At 35.7% G+C, this 26,658-nt stretch overlaps 1 protein-coding gene across 2 annotated transcripts in view; it reads right to left on the bottom strand.

Moving 5' to 3' along the window:
- The window catches only part of LONP2 (lon peptidase 2, peroxisomal), a 98,137-nt gene that overhangs the window by 37,801 nt on the left and 33,678 nt on the right, over nucleotides 1-26,658 (bottom strand). For both annotated transcript variants that reach the window (XM_022555161.3, XM_089902995.1), the window contains exon 9: nucleotides 1,760-1,910. In XM_022555161.3, the coding sequence (XP_022410869.1) occupies nucleotides 1,760-1,910 (151 nt within the window). The remainder of the gene's footprint in view (nucleotides 1-1,759; nucleotides 1,911-26,658) is intronic.

The following is a 26,658-nucleotide window of genomic DNA, read 5'->3' as shown; positions in this document are numbered from 1 at the left end:
TGGATCTTGGATTTAGAATGAATTTAAGTATGACTTCAACTAAGATTATAATCAGAATAAAGAAATTTAATCTCCAATCAATAATTGTTAAAATTTCCAACTTTTTCACAAACAAAATAAGCACTTACTAAGTAAGCAGTGTTTGAAAAGTCTTCTGATTAATGATATATCTCTCAAAGAAGAGAAAAAAATCTGTTTCATTAACTTAGAGATAATTACCTCCTTAACTCAAATGTGAGTTTTTATTATTTAATAGGAAAATAATACATCCCTTTTCTTTAGCATAATTTGACACATAATTGAAAAAACTGACAGCAGCAACAACAGAGACCTCAATTAAGACTTCAAGGGAAGAGCTGCAAAGGAGCTATTTCCAGAACTCCAACTATAAACTTTAGCAACAAACAAAACAGAAACTAAGACTTCCCTATAAAAGTTTTATGCCTTACATGTTGGAATTATACATAATTTATATATTTAAAAGACTTCGTGGTCTTATCTACTTAAAAGCCTCAACGAGTATAAATTTACTTTGTCTTTAAAACAAATGTCCCCCACAATAATTGCCCCTTTCCATTTAACAAGCAAAAATTAAAAAGATGAACTGACAAGGCATCTTTTGAGTAGAAAAAGGCAATTAAAAATATCGGAAATGCTAGAAGATAGGATAACCAAAACTGCAGAAGAAGGTGGCATCATATGTCCACCTCTGCAGCAGCTGCCCTGATTATTTCACTTCACGTTAGTATATCTTATGGATTTTGATTTGGAGTTTCCAGGCAACTGGTTCTCATTACTTATTTTAGTGTTATAAATAGGCACAAAGCAAGTTTAAAATTCTCCACCATATTTTAAAATTAAATACAGAGACCTGCAGGGTTTGCAGATAACTAAGAAATCCAATTATCATTTACTGGAGGGTGAAAATATATTTCAGTTTAATATGAAATATATATTTAGATTATACTTTATTTTTATTTTAAAAGATACCCACTGACATTTGATCTCTTCTAGGGAAAAATAATTCTGAGGAATTTAAATAAGGTGAAAACACTGGGATTTATTTAGTGTTAGTAACTAAAGGACTTTTTTTTACACACTCCAGTGAAGGAGAAGACATGGTAAAAAAAAAAAAAAAAAGTATATAACTACTTGGCAGATTCAACTATAAAGAAGAAGAATTTAAAAGCACTCTGTACTTTTATATAAAAATGAGGCCAGCTGTAATAAAGAGAAAGTTTTAGGACGTATTTCTTAACAAGAATAAATGATTACTTTCCAAGAGATGGTAAAAACTTCAAAATCTGATAGACAGGAAGCTACACTGGGTATGTAAAGACCTATTTTTGTGTTTTAGACACTGACTTTTAAAAAAATAAATTATTTTTATCTATAATTTTAGAAATTGCTTCAAAGAAGAATATCTTGTTTTGCATAAAAATGATCATTCTTTTATGCTAAGTTAAAACTGAAAGCGTTATGCTGTATACAATGTACATACACTCTTGTCTGTCATGGTTAAAACAAACAAAATTTTGTAGACTTTGAATCTACAATATATAAAAGCTGGTTTATATGCCAGATTCAGAACTTCTGAAGATCATACACTGGCAAATCAACTTTTTACTCAAACCTCCACAGCTTGACCAGTTTTAAAGAGTTATGCTCAGAAAAGCAAGAAATAGCTTTTTATTGATCAAAATCATTATTTAACAATCATTATTTAACAAAATAATGATTTTGTTTACAAATCAAGTACCTGGCACCTGAATGATCTCCATTCTGTCCAACAAAGCAGGTGGAATAGTAGCAGTGGTGTTGGCAGTAGCTATAAAAAGAACTTGGGAAAGGTCAAAGGCCACATTTAGATAATGATCTGTGAAGTTATGGTTTTGTTCAGGATCCAACACCTGTGGGAGAACAATAAACATTTAAACAGATTCAGTAGTTCCAAAAGAAAGCTGTATAAATTAAAACAGGATACTTCTGCTCAATACAGTTAGTTTGGGAAATATGGGGATAACACTAAAAACTAAACACTAAAACTAAAATTTTTTGAACATATGTAAGCACAAAGAAGCAAAAATTAGCCATTCAAGCTGTTCTCAAATCTACTAATGACTCACTGTGTGGCCATAAATAAGTTATCAATCCTGCAGAACAAGTTTCCCTCTTGGTAACACACCCTCTCTTACCTGCTATGGGAATATTAAGTAAATCTGTACAGCATTTTGAAATTCTTAGGTAACTGGTAAAATAATAATTAGTATATTCCTCCTCAAACATTATCAGAAAGTCTTTAACAGGTTTTCTTTTTTTTGGTTGCATCACGGCATGTGGGATCTTAAGTTCCCTGACCAGGGATCGAACCCACGCCCCCTGAAGTGAAAGCACGGAGTCCTAACCACTGGACCGCCAGGAAATTCCCCTAACAGTTTTTAAAAAAGTAAAACCTTTCTGTTTATAATGAGCAAAATATTACTATCTCTTAAAAATATTTTAGTTGGATAAATGAGATAATTTACCAATTAGGTTCTTAAAACGTTGAACAATTGTATGTTAAGGAGAATATATCTTCTTAGATTACTGCTCAAATGCTCCAAGTCATAGGCACGCGCAGTGAAGAGGCCTACACTGGACTTAAAAGAAGGCAATGAGTGGCTTCCACATGTTCTAACCTTCAACATATTACCACTTTCACTTAGACTAGGTTAGTATAGATATAAATAGGGTTGATATGCACAGGCAAAAAGGAAGCAAAATGACTAAAATACTTACCACTCACAATTTTATTATATAACTATCTTTTTCTTGCTTCTGATTCCCTTTCTAAAGTTTTACTTGTTTTTAAATATATCCACAAGTTAATTCGAAGCCCCTTACTCTTGAAAACTCTTGAATGTTTAACTTTTGTTAAACATTCATCGTTATTGGCAACTCAGTGTGTATCTAGAATACAATTCCTAGAAAGTTCTACTATTCATATTTTCACAAGACTTAATAATGTTTAATGTTATAAAAATGTTACTTTCAAGTCATCAAAGACAATTCTAATCATGTTCAGCATAAATTGGTTAAGTGTAATATTACTGTCTACCAACTACCTGAAAACTGTTTATCTATGTATGGCAATCTTAGTTAAACCCACTGTCTAGTTAAATAAAAATCTATCATTTAATGGCTATAATTAAATTTAATACATACATGTTGGATATGTTACTGTTCAAGTGAAGTAATTTTTTTTTCCCTTAAAATTTTAAGACACTGAGGTTTTGGGACATCCCTGGTGGTGCAGTGCTTAAGAATCTGCCTGCCAATGCAGGGGACACAGGTTCAAGCCCTGGTCCAGGAAGATCCCACAGGCCGTGGAGCAACTAAGCCCAGGGGCCACAACTACCGAGCGTGCACTCTAGAGCCCGTGAGCCACAACTACTGAGCCCGCGTGCCACAACTACTGAAGCCCGTGCACCTAGAGACTGTGCACCGCAACGAAGAGTAGCCCCCGCTCGCCACAGCTAGAGAAAACTTGTGCACAGCAACAAAGACCCAACGCAGCCAAAAGTAAATAAATAAAAAATAAATGAATTCATAAAACGAAAGACACTGAGGTTTTAAAAAGTAGAAAAATTAATAAAGCAAGGTTCCTGAGTTATGACTGAGGTCTTTTAAAGTGTATTACAGGATACCTAGGTTATGAGGACAGAAAATCAGTGATGCTCAATTTGCCTACCTCCGTCTTTTGTTTAGGAAAATACAAAAAGATATGTAGAGTTTAAACAACATCAGAAATACTAATCATTAGTCTGCCAGATAAAAATCATTTCTAGGAACCACTACTCAGATGAAACCTTAAGGTAAACTGGTGAGTGCATGGAGGGACAAGAATTACAGTCAGAACTTTCTAGCCATCAAACCTCTACTTTTTCCCCAAACTTCAGAGTCAGGGCTTCCATGGCCTTCCAACTCACCCACATAAAAGAGCAGATTCCAAGAATGACCAGAGCTGTTTTTTCTCTTCTCCTGATTAAAAGGTATTTCTACATAAACCCGAAACTATAATTCCTACCTACGGAGTATGACTAGGAATGGAAACAGCTGTGATATGACATTTTATTCTTAGGGACGTGAAGTCAGAGGTGGGATAAACTCTGGGAAGAGGTGTACGCTGAGAATTTTTCTTCAGTAAGTTTCTGGCAAAAGAAGAACTACAGATGTTTGTAGGCAATCCAGGAATATACTCCACTTATTACACATGATGTGGCAACTGTCATCTTTAAGTATGATAGTATGGTGACACTTTTTAAAAGTCTATATCTTTTAGGGATAGATGCTAAAATATTTATGAAAAGATATGATGTCTGGAATTTGATTCAAAATAAATAGGAGTGGGATGAGGGAGAATGGGTAGGAATAGATGAAATAAGATTGGTCATGAGATTGTAATTGTTAAAGGTAGGTTATAAGTTTTATGCTTCATTATCCTATTTTATCAACTTTTGTTATGGTTGATATTTTCCACAACAAAAAGTAAAAATAAATAAATAAAGTAAAATAAAGTAACTAAAATCAACTCTGGAAGCCATATACAAATACTATAGAAATTAAATCAGTGATGATGACAAAGTTGAGAAAAATGTCCAGAGCATAGCAGAAAAAGGCAGTAAAGCTATGTAGGGGAAATATATGGAAAAAATAAAGATATCTAATTCACAGATAATTGATATAACTAAAGAAGAGGTCTCAGCAAATGTAAAATCAGATATAATTAAAGAAATAACCAAGAAAATATTCTAGAAGACTCAACACTACAGATTGAAAAGCCTTAGACTCCTCGTGTGCAATAATAAATGACAGAATGTTAGGATAACAACTACAGAATTTTCAAGCAAACTTATGACTACTTTAAAATGCTTTAAAAATATTTTATTACACAGAATACATGCCACAACACATAAGTTACAAAGGATAACAAAGTGAACACCTGTGAACCGACTACCCAATTGTGACTACATCTGTATTTTGTGTTTAGATCAGTGGTCACCAAAGTGGAATGTTTAGAATAACCCACCAAAGTGCAAGTAGAAAATATGAGTACATATATTCATCTTTATGCATCTATAAATACTAGAAAGAAATTGTTTTTTAAAATATTTAATATACAAAATGAAGTAATGCCCTTACTTGGAATACACGTTACACACATGAGGTATTCTAAGAGAAGAGAAGAAATCCTATAACATACCAGGGTGATGTGGGGCCCTCACTCATCTGCTTTAAATGTAATTATAGCACAACTGCAGTCCATGTGTGCCTGATTAACTGTTTTTACAGAATATAAATGGATGAATGGAGTGATTAAAAAAATTCCTGCAAAGTATCATTAAAGATAATAGAAGCAAAGATGTGAACAACAAGAAAATGATAAGAGTTGACACTTTTACTTCTGGAATAAGCTTTGATAGCCACATTATAAAATAAAAACAATTATCTAATTAGAATACATTGTTTTCACTAAAAATAATTACTTTACTTTAAAAAATTTATTCTGTGTGTGTTGTACATATAAGTATCTAACATTAGTACAATGGTACATTTATGTTATGTTTATATTACATATTTATCCTTTGTTATGGATTGAACTGTGTCCCCTCAATGTGACTATATTTGGAAATAGGGCCTTTAAGGAGATAGTCAAGGTTAAAAGAGACCATAAAGGTGGGGCCCTTGTCCAATATGACTGGTGTCCTTATAAGAAGAAAGAGAGAGACCAGGGATGCATAAGCACAGAGAAAAGGTCATGCGAGGACACACTGAGAAGGCAGCCATCTGCAAGCCAAGGAGGAGATCTCAGGAGAAATCAAACCTGCCAACAACTTGATCTTGGACTTCTAGCTTTCAGAACAGTGAGAAAATACATGTTTGTTTTTTTAAGCCACCCAATCTGTGGTATTTTTGTTATGGCAGCCTTAGCATTCTAATACACCCTTATTACATATGTATTTATATTATAGAGAGATATATTTTCAAAAATTTTAACTGATGGAATATGTGAACAAAACATATGGGGATTACTGGTGCAGACAACAAAGAGACATTAGCAAATATAAAGGGCCTCAAAACATAATCTATAAACAAATCCTTAAAAAAAAGTAACCTGAAGATATATTCCATCTGAACAACAAATATATCAAAATAAAAGGATCAGAAGCAATGAAATCATTTAAGCCCAGAATTCAAATAAATGTATGAGTACGCATTTTTAGAACGAGGGACTAAGGAAGTCTGAAAATCTGCTCCTCCATAAAAGCAATGAGAACTGGCAAATGTTGTCAAAATCAACTTTTTCAGTATTCTAGAAATTAACTTGCAACAACCTGTTTATTCAGACTGTGCCCCACAACAAAAGAAGCCACCTCAATAAGAAGCCCACACACCGCAACGTTTTCTTATTCAAGAAAAACAACTGAATCTCAGTAAATATAATAAGCTTTATGGTCTATTAACTTGCTTTACTCCCTCCTCTTCTCCCAAGTTCATGGTAGCCTTGAAAACTAATAGCCTCACAACCACAATAGCTGTGAAAACCAGTTGCCTAGCAAACCCTGTAAGGGGCAGAATAAGATTAGAGCTCCCCAGAAGCCATATCCCCAGAGAATGTCACCCACCTGTCTGAAAGTTCCTTGGAAAGGCTCAGTTCTCAGGATTTATCTTTATTTGACCTGACTCAGAGAACATTCTGTGTGAACAGCCCTATACTCAGGGCATTTGTCAAAAACAACCGACAGCAATTGTTTAACACTGCAGCTGCCTGAGGCACCGCTACCAGTTGGGACTAACAAGAGGCTGATCAAAAAACTTAAAGAAAAAAATCTGGGTGATGAGATATTCATAGAGGCTTTTGAAAAGCTCTGAAATATTCCTAGGAATCTAGGTTGTATATATGTATAGGAGTCTAAATATGATCAGGAAAGATCTGAGAAAGGCTTCAAAGCTCACCTCTGGCAGACACTGAAGCTGTATAAAAGCAGGAAGCGAAGGCTAAGGTAGAGTTATAAACTCTGCCCAAAAGTGAAGCACAGAGCCCCTTGGAAAAGAGTGGGAGACCTATTGATTCAGGCACTTAAGAAAATCTCTGTCCTACCATTAGCTGACCACTAAACAAGCAGCAACTTCAGTGGCCACCCATGACAAAGAATACAGACTTTACAGAAAGAGACCAGGAAAAACACTAAAACAAACCAAATAACAACAACAAACCAACAAATCCTTGAGAGAGGGGGAAATCTAATTATATATTTAAAAATTATAACATTATATATGTTCAGTTTCAACAAAGAAATTATGAGACACATGAAGAAATACAAAACTATGGCCTAAAATCAGTAAAAGAAAAAAAAAATAGTGAACAGAAATGGTCCCTGAAGAAGCCCAGATATCAAACTTCTTAGACAAAGATTTAAAATCAGCTATTATATATATGTTCAAAAAAACTAATGCCACAACACGGATGAACTTTGAAGATATTATGCGAAGTGAAATAAACCAGTTACAAAAAGACAAGTCTGTATGATTCCACTTATATTAGATGAATAGATTAGTCAAACTTATAAAAACAGAAAGGAAAATGATAGTTCCCAGGCACTGAGGAAGGAAGAAATGGAGAGTTGCTGTTTCATGAGTATAGTTTTGCAAGACAGAAAAGTTCTAGAGATTGGTTACATAAAAATGTGAATAGGGCTTCCCTGGTGGCGCAGGCTTTCCTGGTTGAGAGTCTGCCTGCCGATGCAGGGGACACGGGTTCGTGCCCCGGTCCGGGAGGATCCCACATGCCGCGGAGCGGCTAGGCTAGGCCCGCGAGCCATGGCCACTGAGCCTGCGTGTCCAGAGCCTGTGCTCCACAACGGGAGAGGCCACAGCAGTGAGAGGCCCGCCTACCGCAAAAAAAAAAAAAAATGTGAATATACCTAACACCACTGAACTGTACACTTAAAAATGGTTAAGGGGACAAATTTTATGTTAAGTGTATTTTACTACAATTAAAAAACAAAACTAAAGGAAACCACATCTGAAGAACTACAGGAAACTATGAAAACAATGTTCTAACAGATAGAAAATATCAATAAAGAGACAGGAATCATAAAAAAAGAAGCAAATAGAAATTTTAGGATTGAAAAATATAGTAACTTAAATGAAAAATTCACTAGATGGGCTAACTAGCAATTTTAGCTGGCAGAAGAAAGAATCAATGAACTTGAAGATAGGTCAATTGAGATTAATCAATCTGAGGAATAGAAAGAAAAAAAGCAAAGAAATGAACAGTGCCACAGGGACCTACTGGACATTAGAAATATTACCAACATACTCATATTGGAAGTCCAAGAAAAGGATAAAGAGAAAGGAGCATAAAGGATATCCAAAAAACATTAATTGACACATCTAATAAGCTCAACAAACCCTAAGTAAACTCAGAGATTCATACCTACACTCATCATAGTCAAACTGTCAAAAGACAAAGACAAAGAATCTTAAAAGCAACAAGAGAAAATACTGTTTTCATTAAGTGCAAGGGACCCTCCATAAGATTAAGAACTGACTTTGCATTACAAACCATGAGGATGGAAAGCAGTAAGAGGGCATGTTGAAAGAAAAAAAGACTCAACCAAGAACTGTATATCCAACAAAGCTATCTTTCAAAGATGAAGGAGAAATTAAGACATTCCCAGATTTAAAAAAAAGAAAAAACACTGAAACAATTTGTAGCTAGCAGATCACACTATAAGACATATTAAAAGCTGAAGTGAAAGGTCATTAAACTGTATCCAAACACACACAAAAAGAACACTAATAAAAGTAATTACATCAGTAAATATAAAAAACAGTATATGGGAAGGGGGAAGGGATAAATTAGGAGCTTGGGATTAACATACATACACTACTATATATAAAATAGATAACCAACAAGGACCTACTGTATAGCACAGGGAACTATATTCAATATTCTGCAATAACCTATATGGGAAAAGAATCTGAAAAAGAATGAATACATGTACATGTATAATTGAATCACTATGCTGCACACCTGAAACACAACACTGTAAATCAACTATACCCCAATAAAATTTTTTAAAAAGACAATATAATGCATTTTTGTTTGTGACTTTTATGTTCTCTTATCTGATTCAAAAAACTTCATTAAACGATAATTACAGCTGACCCTCATTATTCATGGATTTTATATTTGCAAATTCACCTACTTGCTAGAATTTATTTGTAACTCCAAAATTAATACTTGCAGTGCTTCTGCAGTCGTTTGCAGACATGGTATGGCACATCACCCAAGGTGCATAGTTCCAGCTGAGGTCAAACATGATGCTCTGCCTTCTTATTTTAATTCTTGTATTCTAAGCAAGGATCCTCCTTGCAGTCTATTTAGTTCCAGGTTTTTTGCATTTTTGTGTTTTTTGTTAGTTATTCTGCTCTTTAAAAAGCCCCAAAGGCAGTGCTGAAGTGCTGTCTAGTGTTCCTGTGAGCAAGAAGGCCATGATGTGCCTTACGGAGAAAATACGTGTGCTAGATAGCTTCATTCAGGCGTGAGTTATAGAGTTATGGTCATGAGTTTAATGTTAATGAATCAACAATATATATTAAATATATAAATAAGGCAACTTTAAACAGAAACACAAATAAAACAAGGTTATGTACTGATTGATGACAAACTGGCTTGCAGGAAGCTAACCCTGTATTTCTTCAAGGAGCAATAATTCAGTATTTGCTACTTCAGTGTTTGCTGTAACTTTATAGAACATAACTACTGCAAATAATGAGAATCAACTATATACTACTGTGTTGATAAGCTTACAGTGTATAGAGATGTATTTTCTATGAGAAAAATGGTACAAAAGAGGGCTGAGGGAAGGAGGGCTTTGTTGAAACTAAGTTCTTACATACTATTTGCAATGATTAATTTCATGTGTCAACTTGGAGAGTGTTTTGGATGAAATTAATATTTACATCAGTGAACCTTGGGTAAGTTTGCCTCCATAATGTGGGTGGGCTTCATCCAAATAGCTGAAGGTCTGAAAAGAACAAAAAGACTGGCCTCCTTGAGCAAGAGGAAATTCTCCAGCAAACTGCCTTCAAACTTCGTCTACACTATCAGCTCTCCTTGGGTCTCAAGCCTGCTGGCCCACATTATAGATTCTGGACTTCCCAGCCTCCATAACTACATGAGTTAATTCCTTACAATAAATCTCTTTACATGAGTATATCTAGATACCTATCATATCTATGGATATACATGGATAGAGATAATCTATATATTATAAATAAATATATCTATATATTCAATAATAGGTAAAACTGGGAAAAGATCAGCAAGGACAGAGAAGACCTGAATAGTACTATCAACCAATTAGACACAACAAACACCTAGAGAGCAATCCATCCAACAGCAGCAGCAGTATACATATTCTTCACAAGTGCACATGCAAACATTCTCCAGGGTAGACCATAAGCAAGCCATTAAACAAATATCTATATTTCAAAAGCCTGAAATCATACAAAGTATAATCTTTGACCACCATGCAATAAAATTAGAAATGAATAATTTTTTAAAATTTGGAAATTCACAAAAATATGAAATTAATCCCTAAATTACAAGGGAAATCAAAAAGAAATTATAAGGGAAATTGGAAAACATTCCGAGATGAATAAAAACAAAAATATAAGTTACTAAAACTTATGAGATGCAGCTAAAGTAGTGCATATAAAGATATTGGTAGCTATAAATGCATATACTAAAGAAAATTCCAAATCAATAAACTAACCTTCCATCTTTAGAAAGTAGAAAAAGAACAAACTGAATACAAAGCAAGCAGAAGGAAGGATTAGAGAATAATCCTTAAATAAATGAAACTGTGACAAGAAAAACAATTGAGAAAAATCAACAAAAGTTGGTTCTTTGAATAGTTCAATAAAATTGACAAACATTTAGCCATACTGAGTAAGGAAAACAAGGACATTCAACTTACTAATCAGGAATGACACAGGTCACATTACTATCAACCTTACAGAAATAAAAAAGAAATAAGAGTATACTATAAACAAACTTGTATGCCAACAAATTTGATAATCTAAATGAAATGGGAAAATTTCTAGAAAGATATAAACTATTGAAAGTAATCTGTCAAAAAGTAATAGAAAATCTGAATAGATCTTGCCATTCCTATCCATCATTGTACTGAAGGTTCTAGCCAGGGCAATTGGGGGTCAGGGGGGGAAAGCATCCTGACTGGAAAAAAGTAAAAGTATCTCTATTTGCATATGACATGATCTTGTACATGGGAAAACTCTAAGGAATCTACTAAAAAAACCATTAGAACTAATAAACAAGTTCTGAAAGATTGCAGAATACAAGACTGATATACAAAAATCAATTTGTATTTCTTTACATAAGCAATGAACAATTTGAAAAAGAATTGAAGAAAATAATTCAATTTATTTTCTTCAATAGTATCAAAACGAATAAAACACTTACATTTAACAAAAGAATTGCAAGACATATACTCAAAAACCAAGTTGAAAGAAATTAAAGAAGATCTAAATAACAGAAGGACCCCCCGTTCATGGATTCAAAGAATTAATATTATTAATATGGCAATATCCCCCCAAATGATCTACAGATTCAACAGAATCCCTATCAAAATTCTATTTAGCTTTTTTGTAGAAAGTGACAAGCTGATCTTAAAACTTGTATGGAAGTAAAAAGGACCCAGAAGGGCTAGGCAATCTTGCAAAAGAAGATCAGGAGGATTCACACTTCCCAATTTCAATAATTTTTACAAAATTACAGTTATCAAGATTGTGTGGTACTGGCATAAGGATAGAAATATGGATCAATGGTACAGTTGGAAGTCCAGAAATAAACGCTTACACTTATAGTCAACTGATTTTCCACAAGGGCAACATTACATGGAAAAAGAAGTCAACAAATGGTGCTTGTGACAACTGGATATCCACAAGCGAAAGAATGAGGTGGATCCTGACATCTCACACCACATACAGACATTAATTCAAAATGGATTATAGATCTAAATATAAGAACTAAAACTGTAAAACTCTTATAAGAGAATGTAGGAGTAATCCTCATGACCTTGGATTAGGCAATGACTTCTTAGATATGACATTAAAACCAAAATAACAAAAAAAATACATATAAATTAGACTTTATCAAAATTAAAACCATTTTGTGTCTCAAAGAACACCATCAAAAAAGTGAAAAGAAAGCCCACAAAACTGGTGAAAACATTTGCAAATGATGTATCTCACAAGGGATTTATATCCAGAATATATAAGGAACTCAACAAGAAAAAGACAAATACCCAATTAAAAATGTGCAAATCATTTAAATAGATATTTCTACAAAGAAGATATACAAATAGCCAATAAACACATGAAACGATGCTCAATATTACTAGCAATTAGGGAAATGAAAATCAAACCACAATGAGCTATCACTTCACACATACTAAATCAAATGGATGGCTAAAATAAAAAAGACAACAAGTGTTGATGAGGATGCAGAGAAACTGGAACCCTCATACACTGTTAGTGAGATAGTAAAACAGTGTAGCCGCTTTGGAAAATAGTTTGTAAGTTTCTCAAAATGTTAAATACAGAATTTTCATATGATCCAGCAATTCTACTCCTAGTCATACACTGAGAACTGAAAACCTATGTTTACACAGAAACTTGTACATGCATGATCACAGCAACATTATTCAGAATAACCAAAAGGTGGGAACCATCCAAACATCCATCAACCACTCAATGATAAACAAAATATGGTATATATTCATATAAGAGAATACTATTTAGCCATGAAAAGGAATGAAGTTCTGATGCACACAACATGGAGGAATCATGAAAACATTATGATAAGTGAAACAAGCTAGTCTCAAGAGGCCACATATTGTATGATTCTATTTATATGAAATATCCAAAACAGGCAAATCCACTGAGACAGAAAGATGAGTGGTTTCCAGGGGCTTCTGGTGGTGGTGGGGTATGGAGAGTGGCTGCTAATGGTACATGGGCAAAGACAATGTTCCAAAATTAGACAATGCTCATGGCTGTACAATTTGTCAATATACTGAAAACCAGAGAATTGCGCATTTAAAGGGGTGAATCTTATGGTTTGTGAATTATATGTCAATAAATTTATTTAAAAAATAAAGGTGGGAAATATGTTTACAAAAAAGAATACAAAAACAAGACACTCTACACACTTATTAAAATGGCCAAAATCCAAAACACTGACAACACCAAATGGTGGTGAGGATGTGGAGAAACGAGAACTCTCATTCATTGCTGGTGGGAATGCAAAATGGTACAGACAACTTGGAAGACAGTTTGACAGTTTTTTACAAAACCAAACATGCTTTTACCTTATGACCCCAGCAATTGCACTCCCTGGTATTTACTCAAGTGAGCTAAAAACTTACGTCCACACAAAAACCTGTACACAAATGTTTACAGAAGCTTTATTCATAATTGTCAAAACCTAGAAATAACTAAGATGTCCTTCAATAAAAGGATAAACAAACTGTTGTACATCCATACAGTAGAATGTTATTCAGTGATAAAAAGAAATGAACTATCAAGCCAGAAAAAGACATGGAAGAATCTTAAATGCATACTACTAAGTGAAAGAAGCCAACCTAAAAAGGCTATATACTGTGTAATTCCAACTATATGACATTCCTGGAACAGAAAAAAATATGGAGACATATCAGTGATTGCCAGGGACTTGGAGAGAGGGAGGGAGGAATGAGTAAGTGGGGCTATGAAACTATACTCTTTGATACTGTAATGGTGGATACATATCATTTACACAGTCATCAAAACCCATACAATGTACAACACAAAGTGAACCCGATGTAAAGTATGGACTTAAGTTAAAATAATGTATTAATACCGACTCATCAATTTTAAGGGGAAACTGGGGGAGGGAGGGTGAGAGGTTATATGGGACTCTTTGTACTTTCCACTCAAATTGTACTGTAAACCTAAAACTGCTTTTTTTAAAAAAAGCTATTAATTTAAAAAAAAGAAAGAATATAAAAGTTAAAAATAGTTTCTGATAAAGATTCATAATGTAAAAAAATTAAATCCTCTAAAGTAACTAGGTAGTGAGATGAGGAAGGGACAGATTACTGTGTATTAATTATTTCATTTTATACAAGGGAGGGACAATATATTTCATTTATGATGTTGATACTTAGAAAAACAGAGATGTGTGATTTGTAACTGAAAGGTATCACAAGTAGTATTAAAAAAAAACAGAATACATGCCTTCTGATCTAACAAACTGTCCATACAGTTAATGACATAATTCAAAGGAAAAATACTAGGACCCTTTTTTAAAAAGGGGACAGAAAACAACCAAACCACAGATGTCAAAAGTCCCAACATACCAGTTAGTACAATATTTGAAAAGCCTATTGAACATCCAGACTTCCAGGCAGAGTCAAAAGTAATCTAAAAATTGATTATATGAAATACTAATAAAACATAATGAAACAAGAAGGTTAAAAATTCAAAAAAAGCTGTACCTGGTATACACTAATAAAAAGGAAGGATGAACTGCAAAAGTATTACCAGCCTAAGGAGAAACCAAGGTAAGAATGGAACAAAGAAAATGGCTGTACTAGATAGCAGGAAATGGACACAATGATGACATAACAAATAAATACTATTAAAATGTAATTAAAAAATTAGAAATTATAAAGTGAAACCGACAGAAAAAAAACTGTCATGGCAAGTTTAATGCACTTCTGTATATCACAACATGCAGAAAAAATAAAGTGATAAACCTAGAGAATAGCAATCTCATAACACACATATATACTCTTGTTAAAATATTGCTGTATTCAGATATATATGTATACACAGACATACACACACAAACTATGTTTCCTAGAATCTATGAAATATGTATAAAAATGTTCCTCACTAAACTCCAAAATTAAGAAATTATTTAAATTACATACTTAGACAATACATAAGTGGTAGACAGTAAATTAGAAATTATTTAAGTTATATACTTAAATACATAATAAACATCAAAATTATAACATAATTATTATAATACAAAAACAGTGAAAGTGGAAGTCAAAATTTTAACTACAGGCAGCTTAGAATAGTAGGTTTACAATACAGACAGCCCGACACCCTCTACCAGATGATACCACAGGACCCTTCTTTGAAAATACCAACTGGTCTAAGAGATAAGATTTACAGATCCTGAAATTTGGGGAAGCCCACCCCCAACTTATCACTATCTGATGAAGCCCACCAGGTACCAAGCCTCACATGTGCACACAAAATGTTCAATAATCTTAATGTCACACCTTATATATATAAAGAGACATCGAAGAATCACCAAAGATTGGAGGAAAGCCCTAACGTAAAACACAGGGGCCAAACAAACAAAAAAGGTAGAGAGACAAGGTGATTAAAATTAATGAGCTTACTAGCAAAGTTGTAGGATACGAGGTTAATATACAAAATACAAATTGTACTTTCTTTATATTAGCAATTATCAAAAATTGAAACAAAAAATAGCATCAAGAAATAGGAAATAATTTGGGATAAATTTGACAGAGTGCAAGATCTGTATGCTGAAAGTGAAAAAACATTGCTGAGAAAGTTAGGAAGACCTAAAAAAAACCCAGAGATATACCTGTTCACAGATGAGAAGAAACAATATTTTTGAGAAGAAACAATATTTTTAAGATGACAATTCTCCCCAAATGATCTACAGGTTCAAATGAAATCCCAGCAGAATCCCAGCAGACTGTTTTGCAGCAATTGACAAACAGATTCTAAAATTTATATGGAAATGCGAAGAACCTAGAATAGCTGAAAAATTTTTAGAGAAGAAAAGCAAAGCTGGACAACTAACACTAAATGATTTCAAGACCTATTATAAAGCAACTTGATCAACTCAGTGTGGTATTGGCATAAACATAAATTAATGGAACAGTATAGGGAACTCAGAAACATAAAAAACACATTTGACAAAGATGTCTAAGGCAATTCAATGGAGAAAAGATACTTTTTTTGACAAACAGTATTGGAACAATTGAATATCTATATGCAAAAAGAAAAGGAACCTTGATCCCTTACTATGCATCATATATAAAAATTCACTCAGCATGAATCATAGACTCAAATGCTAGAGCTAAAAATATGAAACTTGTAGAAGAAAACATAGGAGAAAATCTGTGTGACCTTGGTTTAGTAAAGATTTCTTAATTACAACTCAAAAGAAACCATTAACAAAATTTTTTAAATTGGACTTTATAAAAAAACAAAAACTTTTGCTCTTCAACAAACACTGTCAATAAAATATTTGAAGAAAATATCTGAAAAATATGTACCTGACAAAGGAAATCTACGTAGAACACATAAGGAATTCTTACAACTCAACAATGAAAAGACAACTCAATTAAAAGGGAAAAGTAAAATTGGAATTTCACCAAAAGACACAAAGGATGGCCAATAATCACATGCAGAGATGCTCAACAAGTCATTAATTATTAGGGAAATGCAAACTAAAACCACAATGAGATGATACAACACACCCACCAGAATGACTAAAATTACAAAAACTTACCACATATCAATTATTGGCAATGATGTGGAGCAACTGGGACTCTTACACACTACTAGTAGAAATGGAAAACAGCATAACCATTTTGGAAAACAATCTGACAGTTCCTTAAAAAGTTAAACCTATACCTACCACTTTGCCCAAGCCATTCCACTCCCAGGTATTTATTTATCAAAAAGAAATAAAAATATATGTCCATACAAAGACTTGTATTAATACATGTGTATTCATAGCAGCTTTATTTGTAACAGCCAAAACTTGAAAAATCCAAACATCCATCAAAATATGAATGGATACACCATCTCTTGTTGCTTCCAAAGGTTTTTGTCTTTCAGCATTTTTACTACATTATGTATCTACAGATTTGTGTTTATCGTACATGAAATTCATTGAGCTTCTTGGTTGTGTAGATTTATGTTTTTCATCAAATTTGGGAAGTTTTCATCCATTATTTCTTTGAAAATTTTTTCTGCTCCCATCTCCCTCTCCTGTCCTCTTCTGCACATACTGGTGTGCTTCACAGTATCCCACATTTCCCTGATGCTCTGTTCATTTTATTCGTTTTTTAAATCTGTTCCTCAGGTTGTATAATCTCCATCAATCTATCTTCATATTCACTATTCTTTCTTCTATGAGTTCAAGTCGACTGCTGATTCTTTCTACGAATTTTTCATTTCAGAAGTGGAACTGCTATGTTCATTATCTTGATTATTTGTATGGCTTCATAATTTATACATATGTTACAGTTTATCAAATTGTGCATTTTAAATATACTCACTTTACTATATGTCAATTATACCACACCCTAGAGCTGTAAAAAAAATTAATCAATAAAATATCTTTAAGTAACAATTTGTTAAAAGGGTAAGCTGCTTCGGTTTAATGAGTGGCAATCAGTTGACATCTCAATCTGAATGCTCATCTCCATTTGTGAATTAAACTGCCCAAGGCTAAGCATACATTTTGTAGAACATTCAAATGTTTTCATTTATTTCTGGCAAAACAGAATCATTATTATAAAGGAGATTCCTATATAATTTTTAAATACTGTCTATTCCTTGTGTAAAAAATAGGAATACATAACTTGCTAAATACTGGTAAAATACTTCCCTAAATGGACAGGATATTTTGAAAAGTGCTTGCTCCTGGAAACCTGGGATGTAGACACTAAACCCAATGCATTATTTCTCAATTCATTAGTCAAATTTCTATTTCTCAACTTATTTTTTCTCAATTTATCATTTACTGTCTACTTCTCTCAAGTTTCTTTTTTTTTCTTTTCCTTTTTTACTAGTGAATCCAGTGGGGGGGGGCAGTCCTTGTAGAGAAAGATGACAAGAGCCAGGACTTGGGCCACACGTTTGTCTGCTGATTCCCTGATATAGCATCCCTGAGATTGGCAGCAGAGGAAAAGAAACGCTTGGAGATTATCCAGTCACAAATTCATACCAATAATTATCCCAACGCATTCAAGATTAGTTTTCATGTAAATTTAATCATGCAATCAAATCACCACCAAAGTCTAATACCAGGAATTTTAAATAGGATAGAAATGAGAAATAATAATTTTGGTTGAGAATATAGCTAAGGGCTGGAGGGCAGTGGATAGTCTGGTGGTAGCTGGTGCATGTACATGTGGGGGGTACGGTGGGTGGGTAATACAGGAAAGACAGAAAAAGGAAGTGGGTATAAAAAGAAAAGAAAAAGACTAACAAAGACATTAAGATATTTTTGTGTAATCTGCAACTATGCCTTGGGCACTGGTAAAAATGGTTGCTAGCATTGAAAAGTAACGATTAACAAGTCTTAAGCTTCCCTAATTTAGCTTAGTTCATCTTTCATTGCAGTCTTTCCCCTAATTAGATAGAGATGGCAGAGAGAAAAAGAAAGCAGAAAAATGGGTATGGGTCTTCACCTACTCTTCTCTCATAACATCAGTATTTAAGGCATTTTTTACTCTGCTAGAGTTTCAGAATTTAAATTGTAAACATAGCATGTGATGAGATGAAAAATTAAGATAATATCCTGGACTTCAAGTTTTTCATTTATAAAAGTTTAGAGCTGGATTTTCCTAAGTCTCTTTGACATTCTTTGACGATAGTTGTACATCTTAGAAGATAATATGTCTGTGGTATCTAAGTAGTAAATATACTACTTGATTTAATTACTAATTGGATCTAGTTGTTTTTTTAAACATTTTTATTGGAGTATAATTGCTTTACAATGATGTGTTAGTTTCTGCTTTATAACAAAGTGAATCAGCTATACATATATTCCCATATCTCCTCCCTCTTGCCATCTCCCCCCCACCCTCACTATCCTACCCCTTTAAGTGGTCACAAAGCACATAGCTGATCTCCCTGTGCTATGCAGCTGCTTCCCACTAGCTATCTATTTTACATTTGGTAGTGTATATATGTCCATGCCACTCTCTCACTTCGTCCCAGCTTACCCTTCCCCCTCCCCATGTCCTCAAGTCCATTCTCTACATCTGTGTCTTTATTCCTGTCCTGCCCCTAGGTTCTTCAGAACTTTTTTTCTTTTTCTTTTAGATTCCATATATATGTGTTAGCATAAGGTATTTGTTTTTTCTTTCTGACTTACTTCACTCTGCATGACAGACTCCAGGTCCATCCACCTCACTACAAATAACTCAATTTCGTTTCTTTTTATGGCTGAGTAACATTCCCATATAAGTGCCACAGGTTCTTTATCCATTCATCTGTCAATGGACACTTAGGTTGCTTCCATGTCCTGGCTATTGTAAATAGAGCTGCAATGAACATTGTGGTACGTGACTCTTTTTGAATTATGGTTTTCTCAGACTATATGCCCAGTAGTGGGGCTGCTGGGTCATATGGTAGTTCTATTTTTAGTTCTTTAAGAAACCTCCATACTGTTTTCCATAGTGTCTGTATCAATTTACATTCCCACCAACAGTACAAGAGGGTTCCCTTTTCTCCACACCCTTTCCAGCATTTATTGTTGTAGATTTTTTGATGATGGCCATTCTGACCAGTGTGAGATAATACCTCGTAGTTTTGGTTTGCATTTCTCTAATGATTAGTGATATTGAGCATTCTTTCATGTGTTTGTTAGCAATCTGTGTATCTTCTTTGGAGAAATGTCTATTTAGGTCTTCTGCCCATTTTGGGGTTGGGTTGCTTGTTTTTTTGATATTGAGCTGCATGAACTGCTTGTAAATTTTGGAGATTAATCCTTTGTCAGTTGCTTTATTTTCTCCCATTCAGAGGGTTGTCTTTTCATCTTGTTTATGTTTTCCTTTGCTGTGCAAAAGCTTTTAAGTTTCATTAGGTCCCATTTGTTTTTTTTTTTTAATTCCATTTCTCTAGGAGGTGGGTCAAAAACAGAGTGTTCTGCCTATGTTTTCCTCTAAGAGTTTTATAGTGCCTGACCTTACATTTAGGTCTTTAATCCATTTTGAGATTATTTTTGTGTATGGCATTAGGGAGTGTTCTAATTTCATTCTTTTACATGTAGCTGTCCAGTTTTCCCAGCACCACTTATTGAAGAGGCTGTCTTTTCTCCATTGTACATTCTTGCCTCCTTTATCAAACAAAGGTGACCATATGTGCGTGGGTTTATCTCTGGGTTTTCTATTCTGTTCCATTGATTTATATTTCTGTTTCTGTGCCAGTACCATACTGTCTTGATTACTGTAGCTTTGTAGTATAGTCTGAAGTTTGGGAGCTTGATTCCTCCAGCTTCGTTTTTCTTTCCCAAGATTGCTTTGGCTATTTGGGGTCTTTTGTGTTTCCATACAAATTGTGAAATTTTTAGTTCTAGTTCTATTTTTTGTTCTAGTTTGTTTGGTCTGGTGGGTTTTTACATTGCTCCTTCATCTGCTGTGTGTTTTTCTGTCTTCTCATTTTGCTTAACTTACTGTGTTTGGGGTCTCCTTTTCGCAGTCTGCAGGTTCATCATTCCTGTTGTTTTTGGTGTCTGCCCCCAGTGGCTAAGGTTGGTTCAGTGGGTTGTGTAGGCTTCCTGGTGGAGGGGACTGTTGTCTGTGTTCTTGTGGATGAGGCTGTGTCTTTCTGGTGGGCAGGTCCACGTCAGGTGGTGTGTTTTGGGGTGTCTGTGGACTTATTATGATTTTAGGCAGCCTCTCTGCTAATGGGTGGGGCTGTGTTCCTGTCTTGCTAGTTGTTTGGCATAGGGTATCCAGCACTGGAGCTTGCTGGTCGTTGAGTGGAGCTGGGTCTTAGCATTGAGATGGAGATCTCTGGGAGAGCTTTCACCATTTTATATTACATGGAGCCGGGAGGTCCCTGGTGGACCAATGTCCTGAACTCAGCTCTCCCACCTCAGAAGCACAGGCCTGACACCCGGCCAGAGCATGAAGACCCTGTCAGCCACACGGCTCAGAAGAAAGGAAAAGGAAAAGGAAAAGGAAAAGGAAAAGGAAAAGGAAAAGGAAAAGGAAAAGGAAAAGGAAAAGGAAAAGGAAAAGGAAAGGAAAGGAAAGGAAAGGAAAGGAAAGAAAGGGGAGGGGAGGGGAGGGGAGGGGAGGGGAGGGGAGGGAGGAAGGAAGGAAGGAAGAAAGAAAATAAAGTTTTTAAAATAAATTATTAAAAATTAAAAATTAATTTAAAAAAGAAAAGAGCAACCAAACCCAACCCAAAAACAAAGCCACCAGTGATAACAAGCGCTAAAAACTATACTAATAAAAAAAAAAGATAGAACCCTAGGACAAATGGTAAAAGCAAAGCTACACAGACAAAATCACACAAAGAAGCATACACACCCACAAAAAGAGAAAAGGGAAAAAAAAAAAAAATATATATATATATATATTAGAAAAAAAGAAGAGAGCAACCAAATCAATAAACAAATCTACCAATGATACTAAACTCTAAATACTAAGCTAAGATAAATATGAGACCAAAAACAAATTAGATGCAGAAAGCAAACCCCAAGTCTACAGTTGCTCCACAATCCACCGCCTCAATTTTGGGATGATTCGTTGTCTATTCAGGTATTCCACAGGTGCAGGTACATCAAGTTGATTGTGGAGATTTAATCCGCTGCTTCTGAGGCTGCTGGGAGAGATTTCCCTTTCTCTTCTTTGTTCGCACAGCTCCTGGGGTTCAGCTTTGGATTTGGCCCCGCCTCTGCATGTAGGTCACCTGAGGATGTCTGTTTTTCGCTCAGAGAGGACGGGGTTAAAGGAGCAGCTGATTCGTGGGTTCTGGTTCATTCAGGCAGGGGGAGGGAGGGATAGGGGATGCGGGGCGAGGCCAGTGCAATGTTGCAACAGCCTGAGGCGTGCTGTGTGTTCGCCGGGGGACGTTGTCCCTGGATCACGGGACCCTGGCAGTGGTGGGCCACAAGTGACCTGTGTTTTCACACGGGCTTCTTGGTGGCCGCAGCAGCAGCCTTAGCGTCTCATGCCCATCTCTGGTGTCTGCGCTGATAGCCGCGGCTCGCGCCTGTCTCTGGAGCTCATTTAGGTGGTGCTCTGAATCCCCTCTCCTCGCGCACCCTGAAACAATGTTCTCTTGCCTCTTAGTTCCAGACTTTTTCCCGGACTCCCTCCTGGCTAGCTGTGGCGCACTAGACCCCTTCAGGCTGTGTTCACACAGCCAAGCCCAGTCCTCTCCCTGGTATCTGACCTCCAAAGCCTGAGCCTCAGCTCCCAGCCTCGGCCCACCCCAGCAGGTGAGCAGACAAGCCTCTTGGGCTGGTGAGTGCTGGTCGGCACCGATCCTCTGTGTGGGAATCTCTCCGCTTTGCCCTCTGCACCCCTGTTGCTGCGCTCTCCTCCGTGGCTCCGAAGCTTCCCTGCCTCCACACCCCATCTCCACCAGTGAAGGGGCTTCCTAGTGTGTGGAAACTTTTCCTCCTTCACAGCTCCCTCCCAGAGGTGCAGGTCCTGTCCCTATTCTTTTGTCTCTGTTTATTCTTTTTTCTTTTGCCCTACCCAGGTACGTGGGGAGTTTCTTGCCTTTTGGGAGGTCTGAGGTCTTCTGCCAGCGCTCAGTAAGTGTTCCGTAGGAGTTGCTCCACATGTAGATGTACTTCTGATGTATTTGTGGGGAGGAAGGTGAACTCCACACCTTACTCCTCCGCCATCTTGAAGGACTCAACTGGATCTAATTCTAATTAAGAACTTCAGTTGTTTTTTTTCATTTTTTAATAAATTTTATTTATTTATGGCTGCGTTGGGTCATTGTTGCTGCGTGTGTGCTTTCTGTAATTGCCACGAGCGGAGGCTACTCTTTGTTGCAGTGCGCTGGCTTCTCATCGCGGTGGCTTCTCTTGTTGCGGAGCACAGGCTCTAGGCACGCAGGCTTCAGTAGTTGTGGTGCATGGGCTCAGCAGTCGTGGCTCACAATCTCTAGAGTGCAGGCTCAGTAGTTGTGGCACACGGGCTTAGCTGCTCCGCGCCATGTGGGATCTTCCTGAACCAGGGCTCGAACCCGTGTCCCCTGCATTGGCAGGTGGATTCCCAACCAGTGCGCCACCAGGGAAGTCCCCAACAACTTCAGTTTTAAATAAAGAAGTTTGGACTTCCCTGGTGGCTCAGTTCTAATATTAGAACTGTAATATTATTGCCTATATAGAAAATTTGGTATAGTATCCATGTATTTTATTTGCCCATTCACACAAAAGTGTATTTCAGAAATGCACTTATATTTAACAAACAGTCTGAATCTTGAATTAATTATAAACATGATAATAATCTAGCTGATAAAACTTCCATAATTTTGAGTCTAATAATTACATAAAAGGACTTTCCTTGCATCTAATATTTTAACACTATTCAACAACAGACTTGCCTGAATTCTACTACCAACATTTGTTTATCAAGTAGTTAGATCTAGTTTTATATTCTTCCAATAAATTTTCAAAAGAGGTATCTAGGGGCTTACTGGTGGCGCAGTGGTTGAGAGTCCGCCTGCCGATGCAGGGGACACGGGTTCGTGCCCCGGTCCGGGAAGATCCCACGTGCCGCAGAGCGGCTAGGTCTGTGAGCCATGGCCGCTGACCCTGCGCGTCCAGAGCCTGTGCGTCCAGAGCCTGTGCTCTGCAACGGGAGAGGCCACAACAGTGAGAGGCCTGCGAACCGCTCCCCCCCCCCAAAAAAAGAGGTATCTAAATTTTAAGTAAATATTTCTATGCTGACAACAGTATGCTGGAAATACATTCTGTTTTATATAAGCAACAATTCCATGGAAGCTCAAGGAAATCAGCATATTCTTCATGAGTAACATGAAGGCAAGAAGAATCTACAGGCAGAACAAGTTTATTTTCTAATTTATTCAGAGTAACCACTCTATATCTACTATTATGTTCTTCATATCCAGTACATATTCTCTTAATACAAGTTAGCTGTAAAATAAAAATAATCTTGTATGAGTAAATTTTATAAATAATGTTTAAACGTCAATTTTGAAAAAGTAGGTTTTCTATATGGAAAGATAAAAAACACATGCTCTTGAATATTCCAGACTCTCAGTAATATTCTACTTTAAATACAAGGTGTTGAGTAATTGAATTTATTCATTTTTTTCATTCAGGGGGATCTACTGGTATTGGAAAATTTGAAGTGGCTTTCAAAACAGACACAAAAGAAATGTCAGTGGATATTAAATTAAAATATTATCTGTAGAGTGATTTACAGTTTACAGAGTGCTTTTATATATATTCTTATTTGCTTCAATAACCTGTGAGGTATGAGAGGTTTCTACCCAGGATTTGGGCAGGCAGGGAGAAGGAGGAGGTCAGGGACCAAGACACTCGGTTCTTCCAAATCTACGTCTTGCTTCACAGATACCACAGATACCACAGTCTATAAGGAACTGATGCCATTCGTCACTAAACATCAGAGATAAGCATGTGGCCCAGGGTAGCATTTACTTTGAGGTATCATTTGAGGCTTTGGTACTTTTAGTTTGGAAATTGCCAGAAGAGTGAATACCAAGTTCTACGGCAGGTAAGAAAATATCAATATATCAGCTGCTTGTTATCAAAGATCAATTCAACGCAACAAATATTACTGAATCACCACAAAGCACTAGGTGAACATTTGAAATATACAGTCAAACAAACATACAGGGGGCTTAATCATCTTCTCCTACTACTTGTGAAGCTGTCTTTGGTGGACTTGTTTCAGGACTCCTACATATAGTCTGTTGGGAAATCTAACTATCAGGGAATTATTCTTAAGTTCTTTTCAACAGGGTAACAGTAAGTGTCTAACGGGAGAATCTGTCAGATTATCTGAAAAGTGCCCCAATTAAATTAAACTGCATGTCTAAAGTTAACAACTAAGAAACCACTAAAATCTTAAATAATGTTCACTATTTTATCATTCGGAGTACTGATGAGTAAACCAGTTACTGAGCCAGAAGAGAACTGTCTTCAAATAAAAACAAGCAAAACCAAACCAAATCAAACTCTTATCTCCAAGCCCTGGGGCTTTTAAAGTAGGGTAACTGTACTTTTTTTTTTTTTTTTGGTAACTGTACTTTTTGTCCGAAGAGGACCCACTTCTAAGACTAAAAGAGAGTGCAATTAATAATTAGGCATGAACTGGGACTGTCCATGCAAAACAGAATGTATGGTCTCCCTGTTCATAAGACACATGTCCCAGTCCATCCTGTTCTAAGAAGATTACAAAAACAGAAAAACAGGAAGCCAGAGGGAACTCAAAGCAAGGAAATAAACAAGAAAAAACCTTTTACAAAGCAAGTTTTCCCTCGGTTTTACAAATCAATTTGAATATTAATAATATTTTACTTAAACCAGGGTAAAGAGTGGGGGCAGAGGTGGCAAAATAAGGAGGACTGGTTAAAGTAAATTTATGAAGCAGTCAGGCACACCAGATCCCTTCCCCTATCCCAGCAAAGTACTGGGATTTTCTTAAGAACATAAAGCAGTGGTTCCCTGTGCAGGTGACACTGGGCACAGCTGAGTAGAGTACATACTATACTGAAAACAACAGTTCAGGTGAATGCATACATCCAGGATGCTGAATGCTTGGTTCCTAGAATGTTGGCAGCCAGGCCTTCATTCTCAAGCCAAGAGACTTAAAGAGTCTTCTCTGAGAAAGACTCAACAGAAAGACCTAAAGTTATTGACACAGAAGGTTCCTCAATGAAATGTATTATCAGATAACCCTACTGCGAAAATTGTAATCAATAAGCCCCCTCTCATATGTTCATAGCTTCCAGTCAGCTTTTTCATGCCTCACTATTAAATATGAACACACAAAAACTGCCAGACATCTAATGAAAGACTCTAATATAAAAGACAGAGACCAGAAAAAACATATAACGAATAGATAAATGCAGCTTTGGAGCAAAGAAAGGAAAAAGAATTTCTTTTAATCTATTAGTATTTTTCTCACAGAGACAAAAGGACATTTTACAACTATGTAACAAGAGCAAGGTAGTATAAAAAGAACATGCAGAGAAGTTAAAAAAAGGGGTTCTTTGAAATGACAAACTCATAGAAGGATTAAAAGATAAAGCTGAGGAACTCTTCACAGAAAGCAGAACAAAAAATAAAAAAGATGAGTAATAGGAGAGATAAGAAAATTAAAGATCTAACATCAAATTAATAGGAGTTCTCCAAAAATGGTGAAGAAATCATCAACAAAAGGATTCAAGAAAATTTTACAGAAATAAAAGGAGAGGATTTTCCAATACAAGGAACCTTCAAAGCATCAGCAAAAATGTAAAGAGACCCATGCCACGTCAGATTACTGTAAATTTTCAGAACACTGGGATAAACAGGAGATCTGAAAAGTTTTCAGAGAGTAAAACAAGTCACAAAAGACTTAGTCTCATCAATAGCAACACTGAAAACTGGAAAACAATGGAGAAATGTCTTTAAAATTTTGCAGGAAAATTATTTCCACCTGGAATTCTATACCCAGTCAAACTAACAATCAAGTATGAGAGAAACATAAAGACATTTTCAGATATGCAAAGTTGAAGAACGTTTACATGCAA

The sequence above is a fragment of the Delphinapterus leucas genome, chromosome 20, assembly GCF_059928025.1.
Source record: "Delphinapterus leucas isolate spDelLeu-1000000601 "Yukka" chromosome 20, BTC_Dleu_Yukka2, whole genome shotgun sequence".
Classification (NCBI taxonomy): Eukaryota; Metazoa; Chordata; class Mammalia; order Artiodactyla; family Monodontidae; genus Delphinapterus; species Delphinapterus leucas.
This window is presented reverse-complemented; position numbering and strand designations above follow the sequence as displayed.